Here is a 17,794-nt window from a genome sequence, read left to right on the forward strand (position 1 = left end):
AGAGCCACGCAAATTTGGAAGCAGAAAGGACTTTTAACAGATGAGAACACGGAGAAGAGACAGCAGAAAGACAAACACTGGTCTCCCAGGCTTCGCACCTGGGAACCTGCCTCACCTGAGTTAACTGCAACCATCAGCCACGAAGAGGGACACGCTGCCAAGTCACAGGGTCTGTAAGACAGGCACTGGCTCACCGGGCACGGCAGTCAGGTCAGGTGAGGAATAACTGGCCAGTGTTAAACCCAGGGAGGACGCCAGATGCTCTGACGTCCATTATCAGATGAGACGGATTAGAGGCTTTCCGGCTCGCCCAGCCAGTCCCCATGGTCAGCGCGGTTTTAGAGGAAGGAGCTTGGAGCTCAGCAACATAAAGGCATATCTGACAAAGCCATTCCACTGAAGGAAGCAGTTTGAAAGGTAGGAAGTGTCCCTACAGAGGGAGGATGCTTCCTGACTTTCCGGAGTGAGATACCCAAAACAGGGCTATAAAATCTCCGGGGAAATTCTTAATAGGATTGCAACAGTGTGGTGTTTACTTAGATGGTTTGTTATCTGAGCTCTCCCTGTACACTGTCAATAAGTCAACCAGTGTTTATTAAGTGCCTACTCCAAGTCCCCTGGGAACTTCAGAGGCCAATAAGGTGGAATTACAGTCCTCTGGCGAAACCAAAGACTTTGTTTCTTACGTTACTTTCTCGTCTAACTTGAATTATAGTTATTTTTATATTTTTCTTGTCCCTATAAAAAAGCTCTTCATGGGGCTTATATAACACAAGTTTATGAAAAAAAATTACCTTTTACTCCCCTTTATATTCCCTTCATACCTGTTTTTAGTTTTCTTGTATAAAGTAGGCATTAGATAAATATTTGCCGAATTATACTGTTTTCAAGAAGCTAACAGTAGACAGCAAAGCAATCTGAAATACCTCCCATCAGAAAAATTCCTAAAATTTCTGTACTGTGCAAAGAAGTTAGGGGTGGCTGTTTACCAAACCCTCAAGGCTAATTCTTAGCTTCAAGACTCAAGAGTCAGGCTTGAATTTGAATCTGAGTTCCACTCCTTCCTCTGCCAGAATGCCTCCATACCACTGTGACTGTGGGCAGATGATGCAACTGCTCCAAGCCTCGGTTTCCATGTTTGTGGATTGAAGTGTAACAGGAGGTCCTGACGAGGCAGCTGAAGGGTAAACGAAGATGCTGCATGAAAATCAGGACATGCCAGTGCAGCAGCACCATCTTTCCAGTTATGAGACTAGGGACCTTCATGCTATCTGACTTTTCAATCCCCATGTCCTATTAATCCTCAAATCCTGCCAATCTACTTGCTGCATATTCTCCAAAATTTGTTCTCTCTTTTCTATCCAAATTGCCAATGCCTCAAATCATCCACTTATTGTGTCTCACCTAACTGCTCTCATACCCTTTTCCAACATCTCATTCATTTTCTATGGTACTGACATTGGCATCTTTACAAACAAAAATCTGTTTCACTCTTCTAAAAACTTAAAAGTCAGATGGCTTCCCATTACCCAGAGGATGAAGTCTACAGCCCACGAGGTCCTTCACTCTCAAGCCCTGCACTCTGCCACACTCATTTCCTACAAGCTCCTCACCCTCTGCTTCATATTCCCAGTAAGTGCCTCTAGCCTGGGCATAGGCCACTTTTTTTGCTAGGATGCCTTTACTGCCTCTCTGGGTGGCAAACTTCTACTCATTCTTTAAGACTCAATCCTCAACAATGACAGAGAAATTTGGTTGTGCATTTATCTATGCTCATATTTCTATTGAAGACCATCTTAAATTGTTTGTACACATTCTGGAGTTTTCTAAGGGTAGAAAAGGAATCCTACGTATATCTACAAGTTATAGTACTGACCACAGAGCCCAACGTCAAGCAGATACTCATGACATTTTGTGGGTGCATAACGAATAAATGAAAAAGAACATTCAAGTTGACTACCGTTGCTGATGTACAGAATTTGTTTCGGGAGAATATAGGCTAAATAGCAAATAACATATGAATGTTTTGACAATTTTATGGGTGCTAAACTTATATACAATAGGTTATTGTGTGAAGCCTAAATAGTCTGGAAGCATATCTCTAATCTGTTGAGGGGGACATCATGGACATCCACTGGCATGGCTGCCATATGGTGATGACATGTGCTGGATGATCCAGGACCCTGGTGTAAGGATGCATTTTTCTGTCTTTAAGAACACAAAAATGTCCTGGTAAGAACAAAAATAGCATATTACTCAGGAGGGCCTCCTTCCTCTGAAATCATGTACATTTTGGTTTGCTTAGGATCTATTCTGATCTGAGCACAGGAATGGCGTACAGAAATGCTGCTCAAACCTTTGTGGACACAGAAATCACTGTTTTCCCATTAAAATGCAGATTCTGGTTCAACAGGTCTGGGGTAAGTCCTGAGAATGGTCCTTTCTAACGGGCTCCCAAGAGATGTTGATGTTGACAGTTCATGGACTGCACCTGAATAGCCAGGTGATGGATGGGTCTGTCTCTTCCAATCTCGCTATTCTCATGTATTTTTAGGTGATGGATGGGTCTGTCTCTTCCAATCTCGCGATTCTCTTGTATTTTTATTTTGAAACTTCCAAAACATGAAGACCTATAATCTGGTAGTAGCAGCAGTAGGATTTTCATCTCTGGGATTTTGATTGTTAGAACTTTCTGATCTTTAATTTTCATTGACTACCAAGTTTTAATATTTTAAACCTCTATTTAGGGAGAGGTATGAATGGGAGAGACATTGCCCATATCCTTTCTTAGTTCTAAGAAATATTATTATATCAATACTATTTCAGTTTTCTCTTTTCTCTACCTTCTTTCTTTAGTTTTATTTTTTTAGTTTTGAGACAGAGTCTTGCTGTGTCACCCAGGCTGGAGTGCAGTAGTGCAATTATGGCTCACTGCAGCCTTGACCTCCCAGGCTCCAGCAATCCTCTCACCTCAGCCACCTAAGTAGCTGTGACTACAGGCACATGTCACCATGTCTAGCTAATTTTTTTAGTTTTTGTAGAGACGAGGTTCAAAACCAGGCTGGTTTTGAACTTCTAGCCTCAAGTGATCCTCCTGCCTTGGCCTTCCAGAGTGTTGGGATTACAGATACGAGCCACCGTGCCCAGCCTACCTCTTTTACATTTAAAAAAAAAAAAGTTTATTCCCTCGAGTACTTTGTGTTTATCACAAAGCCCAATAATGGACCAATGGACTATTTAGGAGATGGTGACAAGATTCAAAATTACACCAAAGTTTCTGGTTTGTTCATATACTTAAATAGAGTTTGCAAACATACTACTAATAAATAAAATGAGATCAAGAAGAAACCATTTATTACTACTATAGAATAATAAATTGCATAGAGTAAAAAGGTGATGCTTCATTCTGTCGGCCTAATCCCACATTTACCGAAATATCTGATGGTCTGGAAGCTTCAACTCTCCCTCATCTTTACCCCCAACGTCCCCGGCAGTTCTTTTGATGGGTCAGCACTAAAGCCTAAGTATTTACTATTAAAGGATGTGTGGTGGCCTCCAGTGCCAAAGCACAAGACATAACCAAAAGAGTAATTTTAAAAAACTATAATAAAACTTACATAATCCATAGATAGATGAATGAGTAGATGTACCAGTGACCTTAAAGAGTTAAAAGGGTTAAATCCTTTCCATGTCCTGGAAATATTACTTCCAGAAAAAAGGTGAGGGCACAGAAGTATGAAGTTAACTTGTTTTTGTAAAAGAAAGTAACTTAAAAGGAACAGTTCTCAAATATGTATTTATTCTATCAGCCCTCTTATAAAATCCAAGTTCCCCAAAACACACAAAAACACCTCTGGAAAGATTAGAAAATATTCTCCAAAGACATTGGTTCCTGATAATTTAGTAATCTGAGAGCTTGTTTGGAGGTTCTGGCAGGGGAGCGCAGCTACTCATACACCCTTGACCAAAGACTGGTCCCCCGCCATCTGGACGGTCATCCTCTCTGGCCGAGTACGTAGCTTCAGGAGGGATGCACATGGAGCAGGGAGGGAGGAAAGGACACCCGCCTAGCCAGCCAGATCAGCCTAATCAACCCTGGCCATCAAAGGGGTGACAAATGTCGCAGCCAGATCACCCTCACAGCCACAATCTCGCAATTTGGAGAAAGAATAGGTAACGTATCATTTCCTTTTCTTTCTCTCTCTTTTCTGCTGGCTCAAAGTTCAGTGTCTCAGGTGACCTCTTCCCATGTCTGAGTTCCTCATCAATTCGGGATTGAGTTTTCTTGCAAACACCTGAATTTATTTTTCGATCTGTTCTTTACTTCCCCCTCTCCCCCCACCAACTATTATGTAATTTTTATTATTTATTCGTGTATTTATTCATTTATTCATGCATTTATTCATTTAGTCATGCATTTATTCATTTAGTCAAGTTTTGAAACAGTTTAAAGGCTGCCAAAGCAAAATAGAAAAAGATCACTCAACTTAAGAGTAAGATCTGAGTCAAAGATGTAAGTTGAAGAGGTCCTTGATTAAACCATGATCGGCTTTGGTACTTTGACTGAGTCTCTTAATCCCCTTCAATCTGAATTACCTCATCTACAAAATAGAGACAATTATTCCCAGGATTGCTATGAGATTAAATGAAATAATTGATATGAATGCTCTTTGAAAATTAAAAAGGTTCTATTGATCTTCAAGTAGTGTAAGCCAGTTTGTCAAAACTGGTTGCAATGTTTCATTCGGCAGCAAAAAACACATCTTGACTTACTCTTAAAACAGAGATATGTGAAGAAGTTTCAGCATCAGATTATTCCATCTTTATTTACCTCACCTATCAGGTAAAAGATTAGGACCCTATTCAATTAGATACTCATTAGAAGCACAGAGTAAAGGCCAAGATGTTGGATTTTAAAAAATAATCACAAAAATAATTGTAAACTCTTAATATGCTTTCTGTTATCCTTCATACACCGTATCTGAGGACATCAACACTGTTTAATAAACAAAACTGGATCAACACTGGTTCAAAGGTGAGTGTGCTCAGGCTCTTTAGGCACTATATCTAGCAAAGGATTTAAGATGCACGTGTCGAGATCAGAGCACTGAGGATCAGGATCAGTTCCTGGGATGTTCTGCATTATTATTTCTGGATTAAGAGATGATTAAAGTACACTTTCAAAAGGCAAACAACACAGAGAGATCCCACAGTCGTTTTCAATAGTTTATAGGAAATTGTGATGAAATAATACAAGCATGTAAACTTCCAACAATTAGAGAGATGACAAACCACAAGTACTGACACAATATGGGAATTCAGACCCACAATTATGTAATCCTTTCCCCCCGAAGGAAGTAAGATATACAGTGAGGTGTGGTATTTCTTCTCCTTTTTTTTTTTTTTTTTTTTTTTTAAGGGAAGCACTAAGGAAAAAGCTGCAGCTAGTGAGTGTTGCGGTCAACAATGTTCAGTGATCATTACACAACATAGAGCCTGCCAAGAGAAAAAGAAGTCTTGAAACTACTTGGTTGTTGTCACTGCTTTGTAAGTGTGAATAAACTTTAAATGTGGAAGTTTTAAAAAAAAATTATAGACTGAGTTTGGTGGCTGAAGTGCTGAGTGTATAAATACTTTCACTATCTGAACTTATTTTTCTTAGTAAATTTTAAAGGGTTTTAAACTTTTGGAATTTTTGGCATATCTTTTTTATATATGTTTATAGGTGCTCTCGTTTTGCTGAAATGTATAATTTCATCCAATTAAAAAAAATAATTTTAAAATAATTTTTAAAATCTTAGAACTGATCTAACCTCAACTCGTGCCTCTCAAGAATGCCACAGAATTAACATTATAATGGAATAACTTGATAGGTAAATTTACTACTAACTGCTTCTGATTTCAAAAGGCGTTCTGCAAGCTTATTGATTTTTCAGTGATTGCAGCTACCATACATAATTGGAATATGTTTCAATATCATGGGTTATGTGTCTCTAATAAACTTATGAGTTATTTTTCGAATCCCAAATTTTCTTATTGGCCTCTATTTACTGAAGAAAATATATTTTATTATTTCCTTTTTCTGATAACTTGTCTCTAAAGTATGTGAAAGGCTTTGTCTGTCACATGTATGTGCACATACAGATACACACACACACACACACAGAGAGAGAGAGAGAGAGAGAGAGAGAGAGAGAGGAGAAATCAAACTCAACAAATAGCATATCCTAGAACATTGCAATACCCAGATTTGAATGACTGGGTTAGTAGGACTAATTAAAAAGAGGGCTGAAGAGAGAAAATTTGATTTCAAGAGATGATTTCAGGCTATAAGTAGACTTAATAAAGCAAACTGACAACCTAGTTTACCTTTTATGATTGGAGGAGAATCTATTCAAATGGTGACTGGGGATGTGGGGGGCCAGGGGAGATTTACATCAGAACCTATGCATGTTCAGAGATTACTTCACTTTCAATGATTTCCCCTATTAAAAAAGACTTTAACCTTCTGGAAGGAGAGACACGGGGATTTAGGTATCACTGTTAGCCCTTTGTGCCATTTGTAACTAGTGTTTTTTACTCTCAAAGGTAACTTTTGTTTCTGTTTTACCTGAAATAATGATTTACAAGTAAAAAAGTTTAATCAGTTTCCCCTTTTAAAATTCCCTAAGAAGTTAACTATTACCAAAAACAAACAGTGAGTGCATAGACAGTCTACAATTATGGTCTTGTGGATTTAGGCTAAATAAGTTGTATTCCGAATAATTAAATTGTAAAAAACTTCTAAGCAAATTGTCCAGACAAATTAATTTGGCAACTAATCTCAGCCTACGTTTTTAAACATTTTTGCTTCTAAAACCAAAGAGTTACCACTTTATTTAAAAAGTTTCTGTGAGTTTAGGCCAGTCAGATTTATCAGGAGTAGGAGGATAGAATATCTTCCTGACTGGGTTGCTGTGAGGGTTAAGGAAAGTGATGGATGTGGAAGTGCCTTGTAAACAATCAAGGGTTATATAAAGATATAACATTATTAATAAAGAGAATCATTTCCACTTCCACTTCCATTGTGAAATTCAAAGCATGGAAACAACTTTAACATTAGTTAATAACTGACAGCATTACTGAGAAAAAATATAATGTCAAAGAAAAACTTCAAAATGTAACACAATACACATGAAATATGATGGATTGAACATTTTAAACTCTCAGATTACTGAAATTTTCAAAACATAATGGAGCACAATATATGTATTTATTCATAAAAGAGGAATTATGAAATACCTCTACAAATAACAGAATAATATTGAAAATAGTGACTAGTTTGAGAGCTTTTTTGGCTTCTTGCTCACTTCCTTTCAACGCCTCTCACTCAGTAATGTGTTGTCTACACTGAGGTCTCCAAACCTCTTAGAATTGTGATTTTAAGGCCGGGCGTGGTGGCTCACGCCTGTAATCCCAGCTCTTTGGGAGGCCGAGGTGGGCGGATCACAAGGTCAGGAGATCGAGACCATGGTGAAACCCCGTCTCTACTAAAAATAGAAAAAATTAGCCCGGCGCAGGGGCGGGCGCCTGTAGTCCCAGCTACTCGAGAGGCTGAGGCAGGAGAATGGCGTGAACCCGGGAGGCGGAGCTTGCAGCGAGCCGAGATTGCGCCACTGCACTCCAGCCTGGGCGACAGAGCGAGACTCCGTCTCAAAAAAAAAAAAAAAAAAGAATTGTGATTTTAAGAAAATGTGTATGCATGTGTGTGGGTTTGTGTGTGTGAATCTGTATACAAACATACATACTCATAATACATTAAAAAATACTTAAAAGCACTCTATACTGGGATGAGTATCATAGATAATTATAGTAGATATAATTGTACATTTTATATCTTTTTCTGGTTAATTCTAGAGGTGTTTTATAAACAGAGTTGATTATAATATTATTATTATCATCATATTTTTAGAGATGGGGTCTCAGTATGTTTCCCAGGCTGGACTGCAGTGGTTATTCACAAGGGAGATCATTGTGTACTACAGCCTCAAACTCCTGGGCTCAAGTGGTCCTCCAGCCTCAGCCTCCTTAGCAGCTGGGACTATAGCTGTGCCACTGCACCTAGCAGAATGTCATTATTTTTATCTTGCATTATTTTTGCTTCACACATGCTGTCACCTCTGCTGTTCTTTGTTGTTCCATGGCCATCTGATATCCTGAGTAAGAGTGCTTTTGTTAATTTATACAGTATTAACCAATATTCACAAAACTTGACTTCATTCTTTACAGATAAAAGTGACTATAAATAGATCTTCTGGTATTTCCTTCTTACACCATAATGAGGCAATCTCTGCCCCACGATGAGGCAAAGAGGGCACCCCCTTTTAGAGACCTCCGCTTTATGAGGCTGACACTAACAGAAGCTGAATATCTGTTCAGTACGATTTGAGAGGCAATGGGCAACCTCCACTTTGATTGTTTAAAAGAGTATCTTGCATCCTCCACTTTACTGTAATTAAAAGACAAGCTTTTAAATGCAAATATTCACTGGGCCTAACCTTGCAAAGATAATTTCAAATGTCCTTTTCTAATTCCTGGACAGCTTCTGATAGTGTCAACCTTGGAAAGCAGAGGTCTCTAAAAGGGGGTGTCCTCTTTGCTTCATTGCGGGGCACAAATTGCCCATTATGGTGTAAGAAGGAAATACCAAAAGACCTATTTATATTCACTTTTACGTGTAAAGAATGAAATACACACACACACATATATTATACACATACATATTTTATACATATATATGTATAAAATAACCTCTTTCTAAAATGTTGTCTTAAGTGACCTGGCTTGATCTCGTTATTAAAATACCTTTGTAAAACGTTAGCTGATATCAGTTTACCCATTTCCTATTGCAGAAATATTTTCATATTTATAGAGGACACTGAAAAATAAAATTACTTTAAAAGTTAAAAAAAGCATATTTTTTGAGGTAGTGTTTTGGTACCTGAGAGGCCTTGGGAGCAGGGTACCTCTAAGGCCACCTCTCATGTAACCCACCTGTTAGTTCTACTAGTATGGTGAATCCTGCTATTGCTATCACTAAAGTGTTAAATGTTTACCTCACATTTAACAGGCAGTTTTCTTTTACCATAAAAAGTAACGTATTTACATAGCACCCAAAGAACTGACAATATCAGAGACTCAGGAAGGCACAGTAATAAACGACTGATGTTTTTCCCCAGTTAACTACGTGTCTTAGCTAGCGCTGGTGTTTCTGATCTCTGTCCCACTGTTGGCAACAAATCTCTCTTGAATTACAGGATGCAGCGACTTATGAATCAATCCAAATTTGAAGCTTTTGATAATATCAGTAAATGTTGTGAATGTTGGAATTTAATGTAAAATGACAACATTTATTGAGGGCCACCAACATATACATAATATTTAGACCTATATCATGTCTACACACACACACACTAGTGTATTATTATGGGTAAAATGTGGTTATTATGTGCTTCTAAATGTATTTTTTTTAAAGACGATACCTCAAATGAATCAAGTACTTTTACGTTTGCATGGAGGTTTTTTTGTATAGCTCTGATAATTTAATTGGAAATGCATTTTATTCCAGTAATAGTGTTCCACATGGCAAGGCCCACAGACTTAGTATCCTTATGACTTGCACGCAAAAGGGTCATCAAAGCCATCTCTGAGGTGTATACGGATTACTATGGTTTACTTTTCACTACAGCATAATATAAATTATAACCATCTACGCTCCAGAAGTCACCATACACTTGTAGCAGCTAAATTGGAGAAAGTAATCCCAAATAAATCAATCAGGCCCTTTTATACTAGCTTTTCTCTTTTAAACACAGTATTTTCAAGTAAGTACCACAACACTACCCCCAACTGTCTGACAACAGTTTGTTTGCCAACTGCCAGGATAGGGCATTGTCTGTCTTGTATATACCAACTTGTTCATAGTCCCTACATTATAAATTTTAAAAATAGTCATGGTGATTTCAAAAACAAGATATCATATTTTACAGGTCTAATTATGAGTTCAGATTTTACTGCTTATTTTAGAAAATGTTAAATTTCAGTCTCCCATTTTATCTACATCTGTGTATACAAGGGCATTTCCTCAGAAGACAAGATATGGTGATTTTCAGTTGTTGATAAAACACATATTTGAATATAGTCCATATTTCTGGCTGTGTTTTTAGATTGTGGAATATATGTTCTCAGAGCACACAGCTGGACGAAGAGGGTGTTTACCTTGATTTCCTCTTAGAGAGAAGAAACACTGACAGAAACTTATACAGTCTCCATTTACTTCAGCTGGTCACCACTATTTGTGATATTAGCTGAAATCATTCCAATTAGAAAGCAAACGTGCATGCATGTTGTGAACTGTTTTTATAATTTGGTTTTTATATTTAAAAGTCTCCACACTACGGAGGCAGTGTCTAAGAGTCCTACTCAAATGGGTTGATTCCCAATCATGTGTAATCATATTTTTATTGAGTACCCTCCAAACTTTATATAATCTTACCATTATTCCTAAAAATGTCTTTCTTTTAACTATAAAAAAGACAGAAAATTATTTTAAAAGAAGAATTGAAAGAGACATTTGATAAATTATATTTATGCTACTACCTCTAGCCATATTTTTTTAAAGAAAAGATTCATTTCAGAGATTTCATAAGTGAAGCTAAAAATAAATACTTCAGAGAAATATATAAAATATTAATTGTGTCATGTTCAAATTTGTTACAGAAAAAATTAACAACTGAAATCCAAGACCTATTAACTAACTTACTAAAATCAGTTTCCAAAGGATACGGAAATTATTGAAAGAATAATGACATATAATATTGGAAGTTTCTATACCTTTCTCATAAACTTGAGGTTTGTAGACTTTAAAGTGAAGTTTAAATCAAAGTTAACTCAATGAGTTCCTTGAAAAAAAAATGGCATTGTAATAGGGCCCAATACCCAGTTGTTCTGTGGCCAAATTTGTCTCTTTATCCCAAAGTGAAGAATCTACAGACACATTTTGCTAGCTTGCTTTTATACCACACTTATCAAATTTGTTATCCTTAATTTTTAAAATCAAAACAAGCCACAACTTTTTTCTTTTATTGGGGGAATTAACATTATACATTACATGTTTTCCAAATATTTCAAAAGACTAAAATTCATGTGTTTGTTGGTTTGCAGTTTTTAGTAAAGTACCAGAAGGAATGGGAAAGATGTAGATATTGCATCTTTGAGTTGTGTGTTTAGGAAGGAAGTAGCCACGGATACACCTGCTTTTGGCACTGGCTTAGGCACTGGAACAGCAAATGCCAGGTGTCATCTCAGAAGAGGCAAGAAATACGTGAAACACACACAGCCAAGCAAACAAACTTACACTGAAATGGTGTGATTTTCAACAAAAATATAACTGAGTTTATGGTCAACATCCCACCAGGTGATTCAATAAATATTAGCATTCTTGTTTTTCTGTCTCATACTACATGATTATTTTTTAACAACAGCAGCAAAATATTTACTTTTTTTCTAGGAGGAAATTAACATGGAAGCATGACTGCATGCATGCTAAGTGTCATGTAATATTACATTTGTTATACAGTGGAAAAATACAGCAGAATTTATCCTAACTTCAGGGAATAAAATGCAAAGTATTTTAAAATAGAGTATTTAAATACTGGAGGATTTGATTTTAAAATCAGCTTTCAAAGCAAAGATTTCGTATGGTTTACTATTTACTATTAACCATGCTGTGGCTTCTATTAAATGATTATGAGCCCGCAGGGGAAGAATAAATTATGTTCTTTAGAATAATCATTCTAAAATAAACATTTAGAGGTTCTAGATATTATTTCAGGGTCAAATGAATTAGTTGAACTATTTTGTTGGTTATATTGGGTATCCCTGCCTTTGACCCAATACAGATGACTGAGACATACTTTCTTCCAAGTGATTAGCTGATGGCGACTGACTCTGGCAAGGTTCAGCTGCTACTACAGGTGTATGGCTCCCCAAAGCAAGACCTGACAGGAAGGCAGGGAGGAAAAAAGTGAGAGAGAGAGCACTGCTTGGTCACTATCGACCACCTTATCATGGAGAAACTAAGGAAAGGAGATTAAAATAATTTTAATTAGCACATATGATGTGGAATTCACACTCTGTTTCTATGCTCTCGGTTGATTCTGTCATCATTATTCCATTTCCAATATCTACTCATCCATCATACCAAAATGATATGTCCTAACAACGACAATAAAAACACAATCAGTTTTAAAATAAAAATTCTGACCTCTAGATAGGCTGAAGAGAACTGCTATAGAAATAAATATTTTATTTCTACCTTTCTCCCCTTCATGCCAAATAATTTAAGAGTTTTAAAATACATTTTTTTTTTCCGGTCAATAAATCCAAGTGAGAAAACTAAAATCTGAAACAGGAAGGTTCATGCAGCCAACTGGAAGTGTCTCTACATTAAGTTGACAACTGATCCACTGTGGCTATTTTCAAGGTAGCATTCCATCGGCCTGATATTGGCAATGTTGTGACAATAGTCTTTACTCTTTAACATTCATACTTTACTATGTGAATGTTAAACAGACCCAGGACAAATAAACTGAGGGTGGGGGCTTCTCTTATCCTCAGAAGGATATTTTTCAATTACATATTTTGTTACATCTTAAGAGATAAAAGCTGTATCTGCAAGTGATTAAAAGATGTTTTATATTCATGGTTTCATTTCTGATGAAATAAATGCGTAATTTAAACCACACATAATTCATAGCAATTTAGGCCTATTACAGAGTTCTAGCTTCTTTTTTATGATAGTTACTAATTAAAACAGAGTGTTACTGCCACACTAAGCAGTCTTTGACGTTCAGGTTTAATGAATAAAATGTCCTGACACAAAAATGAAAGCAATAATGGAGACAAGCCTGCAAGCTGTTATGTTTCAAGTGTGTGGTAAAGATTAAGGGCATTCACTGAAGTGATGAACTGTGCAGAGAAGGACCTTGTAATTTCTTTCTTTAAAGGAAGAAGTAAAGGAATTTTTAGAGAAATCTGAAATAGTACTAATTTCTCTAACTCCTAGGCCCCTCATTCCCAGTTGTCCCTCTCTCCCCTCCAAGAATTTAAACTCATAAGAGTCACTTTTGAGGAATAAATGATGGGGTATTTTAATATAATCCTGAATATAGGTTTAGATTGAAAATGGGAATTGGGACCATAATTAATTATGTTGCCAAGTTTTTTAAACTTTAAGAAGACAGATGGAGGCAAATGACATTTTATGACAGTGCAACCTTCTAAAAGTTCATAGATTAAAACTTTGGTAAAACGACAGTATCTTTTTTGACATTTGATTAATCCCATATGCAGAAAGACTGAAGAATTAATACCGTTTTGGTGTTTTCACTTTCTGAAACCACTGTAATAAGAGACTGACATAAACTCAAGCCCAAGTATATAAACACAGTCTGAGCGAGGGTTGCGGCCTTATTATCACTCTTAACAAACAATAATGAATAATCATACCGATCGCCCTCACCACACTCTGCTTTATATACATATTCCCTCTCGGATCCATCCATCACTTCTTTCAAGATAATGAAACAATTCAATCCCATCAAATCCCCCGCAACCGCTCCCTCGGGGAGGGATGTTTTATCTCTACTTCTGCGAGCCCAGGGAGGATTTTACTTGTTTGAAGGGGGCGGAGAATGGAGCGGGGTCCTATTTATTTCCATTGATGACTCCCCTGGTTCTCACAGGCGCTCAGGGACCGGGTGGGAGGAGGAGAGGAGGAGGTGCGGAGATTCCCTCCGTCAGAAAAGAAAAAGGGTTCAGGAAGCGAGGCAGGAGGAGGAGGGGTGGAGGGGGGAAAGAGAGGGTAGTGTGTTAGGAGAGAGCAGCAACTAAATGAAAAAATAAACTCTTCTTTGTGATTTAGCGGGATCGACAGATGAGAAGCAAATTTATCAACCCAACAAAGTTGCTAAAAAGAACTCTGTAAATAAATTTAAAGAAAAGAAGGAAAAAATATAACAACAACAAAACCCAGGCATATACTCAGGTTCATTTCCCGCTCAAGGTCTTGGTTTTAGGGAGCCACGCGTACCCAAGAGCAAGAAAGGGACAGCGCCCCGAAGGGGGCCGGGAGGGGAACCACCACTTGGCCGGAGGGACAGCTCAGAGACAGCGTAGAGGTGCCCGCGGCAAACTCCGAGAAGCTGGTGCGGGGCGGGTCCGGGGAACTGCGGGGAGCTCTCACGCCTGGGCCTGGCATAGGGTGCGGGAAGAAAGGGGAACCCAGAGCGCACAATGCAAGAAACCGCACTCCAAATTCAGCGGTTTGCAAAGTGCCTCCAAGAAAACAGCTGGGACCTGGAATCACTCGTTCAGACTCCTAGGTTGTCGGAGCCGCGGCGACTCCGCTCAGGAAGAAAGGTAGCGCGGGTGAGAGCGAACCCCAACTCACGCACAGAAGGGACGAGGGCACGAAGTCGAGTCTCCGGGCTGGGGTCGGAGCGGGCGTCACCTCGGTGGCCGCTCTGCTCCCCGGAAGAAAGTATGAGCCGGTCCCAGGCCACCTCACTCAGCTCAAGGAAGTTTCTATAACGATGCTCGCCTACCATGCAGAGGACAAATGAGGAGCCAGAGCGGCTGGGGGTCGGGCCAACTGAACTCCTGGCCCCGGCTGCGCAGCTCCCAGACGCCCATCAGGAACTCGCGCGCTGCCTGGACCTCTAGCTTTTCCCCCACACGCAGACACCCTCTGCAAAACCGCAGTCCCGCAGACTTTCCCTAGCGGCGGGCGGAGGGCATGAACCTGAAGAGGGAGGCAACAGCCCTCTTGGCAGGCGGGCAAAGTAAGTGTCCAGGCTAAGTCCGGGATAAAGGCTCCGCGGCTCCCCGGACCCCACCGCACCCCGAGCTCCCGGGTCCCAGGTCTTCCCCGCCCTTGCGCTGTCTGTCCACCTCCTCACATCTCTCCGGGCCGCCCAGCTTCGACAGCAGCTAAATTAAAAACAAACAACAAAAACAAAACAAACAAAAACGAGAGAAACCTGCTCCTGTCCCTCATGCCCTCAGTTCCTACTGATAGGGCGCCCTTGAGAAGCTTATTGGGTCCTGACGATTTGAGGGCGCGCGCCTCGAGCCCCCATCTCGGATGACCCTTCGGGCGTGAACGCTCCTTGTGCTAGGTCTAGGGGTGGCGGGCTAAGGCGTCGGGGCTCTGGGACATTGCTTTCCTCTCCCCACTTACCTTAAAAAGATCTGTTTGTTTTTCATAGGGAAAAGAGGAAAAATCCCTCACCGAGGTGTGGTGTGCGAAATAGTCCACGTCCCCGGACCCTGCCAAGATGCTAAGCACCAATATTCAGGAACAAGAAGCCTGGAAGGCGGGGACGGAGGCAGATAAAAGAGAAAAATTCAATCCGCTGAAGTATCCCAACTTTGCAGTCTGCACAGCAAACTTCAAAGGCGGGCGAGGGCGGGCGGCGGTCGGCCGCCGAAGTTGCTGCGAAGTGGAGTAGGGAGCCGCGCGGGGCTGGGGAATCCCGGGGCAGAGCCTGGAAGCTGCGGGAGGTCCTTTTAAACGGCCGGGAACGTTCGGGGGCTGGGCGGCGGGAGGATGCCGCAGCGACCCGCGGGGCTGGCGCGGGCTTCGCGGGCGGCCGCGGGTCGCACAGGCGCCTTGCTGGAGCGCCGCGCGGGGTGCGGGGAGAACCGGGCGCACGGGGCGGCAGCGGCGGTGGCGGGTGCGCAGCTCAGTTAGCTCCGCTCTCTCGCGGCTGGAAGCGGGGAGTGTGTGTTCGCTCCCGAGTGTCACCGCTGAAGCCCGGAGTCTCTACCCCTCCCAGCCCTAACCCCTCCCGCCTCACCGCTGCCCGCCCGCCCCCTCCCTCCTCTGCCCGTTGCCTCCCCCTCTGTCCCTCCTTCTCTCCCTCCCGCTGCGCGCCAGCGCGCGCGCACGCACACACACACACACACACACACTCATACACACACTCACACACAGACACCCTCTCCCTCCTTTTCTCTCTCCCTGTAGCCCTCCCTCCCTCTCTTTCTCTCACACACACACCACCCTGCTCAGCGACCCAGCGCTTCCCAAACAGGACCCTCGCGGGCGGCATCGCAAGGGACATACTGCTGTCCTAACCTCAGTGCCACTCGGGGAGAATGAAGGAGGCCCACCGAGTCCCCGACAAAGCTGCAAAATCCAGCAGACGCGCACGCGGGACCATCACCCTGTCAAGGAGACTGGGGTGCACAATAGAGGGAAACTCTGGGGTTGATTTGGGGGCAGGGAGGGGGACGTGTTAAATCCAGAAGGTTGGTGGTTGGAGGCGGAAAGCAGAGTGTGCAAACTGTGCATTCATGTCCCACTTTTCACCCGAACGCCTGCCTATCACAGCCTTCACTCAGGGAGCGCTTCCCCCTCGGCGCAGACCGAGCCTCCTCCGGTTTGAAACTCAGCAGCTGCTTTAACAATTGAAAAGCGGCCCTACAGGACCAGTGAAACTGAGCAGAGTGTGTGAAGCCATTAAGGCTGACTAGGTAATTATGATAAGAAGTTACCTAATTAGCAACCTGGCCTGGGCTTAGGAAAACCAAGAAAAAAAAAAAAGTACCGATTGATTTAGTGATCTCATTTTTGCAACTGAGAACCTGATTTCCAGCAAACCTGATTTTATATGAGTTCTAATAATATATAATTATTTATTAAGATATAGTGTCAGTATTGAAAACACTAGTTCTGTTATTGCCACAATGAAATTAAGGTAGATAAGATGAAAATCAGCCTTACCCCGGTCATATTAAGAAAGAACTATGATCTTTTTTGTTAAATAGCTGGTCACAGAGGGTGGACCAATGCAGCTCCTAAAGTTTTGTGGCTCCTACATGAAAACACTGCAGGAAATGCATTTATAAAACCGTTTATATGTCACAAATAGTTTCGTAAAATTTTTAAACACTAAAAAGGACATTTCCGATCTCTGTGCAAGCATAATTTTCGCAGATGAGACGTTGAGGTGGGAAAAGTCCTGCACTTAGGAGATATCTAGAGCAGACCGCTGGGTCATTCATTAACAAACACTTATGAAGCCCCTGCTGTGTACCAGATATGTCTTAGGTGCTGAGATTTAGAGGTGATGGTGCTGCCTTTAAGGAACTCACCGCCTGATAGGGAGACAGAGGCATAAATGAAAATGTGATTAGCACTATAATAAATGCAGGATCCTGGTCGTACGGGAGCATGGAAAAGGAAACAGCTAACTCCTCTTCAGAAGCTTCTCTTGGTAGAGATTTCAGTGTAGAGTTCTGAAGGACAAGGAAGCACAAGCATGTGGTGGGAGGGGGGAGGGCATTCCACAAACAGAAGCAAGTGAAGAGGTTAGGAAAGTGTCAAAGTACACGGTGTGTCCTGGAAACTAGGAGACTAGGTGCGGCTGGACTGCAGGTGAAGTAAGCAAGGCCAAGCCACACGAGGCTCTCTGGGTGTAAGGAGCCAGAACTTGCCTGGAGGTGGTGAGTAATTGGGAAACTGTTAAAGGTTTTAAGTTAGGAAAGATTTTAAGGTTTGTAAGTATTATCAGATGATGTGTTTTAGAAGGTTTCCTCTGGTTTCACTGTGCAAGACAAATAGAAAAGAGATCACAGTGAGGTTATTTCCAGTGGAAAAATTAGGTCTGAACTAAGGCAGCAGAAATGCTATTTGGGAGGTTGAGACAGCTCTAGAGATATTTAGGAAATACACTAGACAGGGCTTAGT

General features: G+C 40.9%; 1 protein-coding gene across 5 annotated transcripts in view; it reads right to left on the reverse strand.

Annotated features, from left to right (window-relative positions):
* NDNF (neuron derived neurotrophic factor) overlaps window positions 1-16,383 on the reverse strand; it is a 36,923-nt gene extending 20,540 nt beyond the window's left edge. The window contains exon 1 of one of the 5 annotated variants that reach the window (XM_045392826.3): window positions 16,181-16,383. Coding sequence is in view for 1 of the 5 variants with exons in the window: in XM_005555820.5 (XP_005555877.1) it covers window positions 15,281-15,306 (26 nt within the window). In the remaining 4 variants the exon portion in view is untranslated. Of the gene's footprint in view, window positions 1-115; window positions 233-14,491; window positions 14,636-15,280; window positions 15,827-16,180 lie in introns of those variants that run through there. The other 4 variants (XM_005555820.5, XM_015450786.4, XM_045392825.3 and 1 more) reach the window with 4 other exon arrangements.
* Window positions 16,384-17,794: the final 1,411 nt, after the last annotated feature.

This window comes from Macaca fascicularis, chromosome 5, assembly GCF_037993035.2.
Source record: "Macaca fascicularis isolate 582-1 chromosome 5, T2T-MFA8v1.1".
In the NCBI taxonomy this organism is placed as follows: Eukaryota; Metazoa; Chordata; class Mammalia; order Primates; family Cercopithecidae; genus Macaca; species Macaca fascicularis.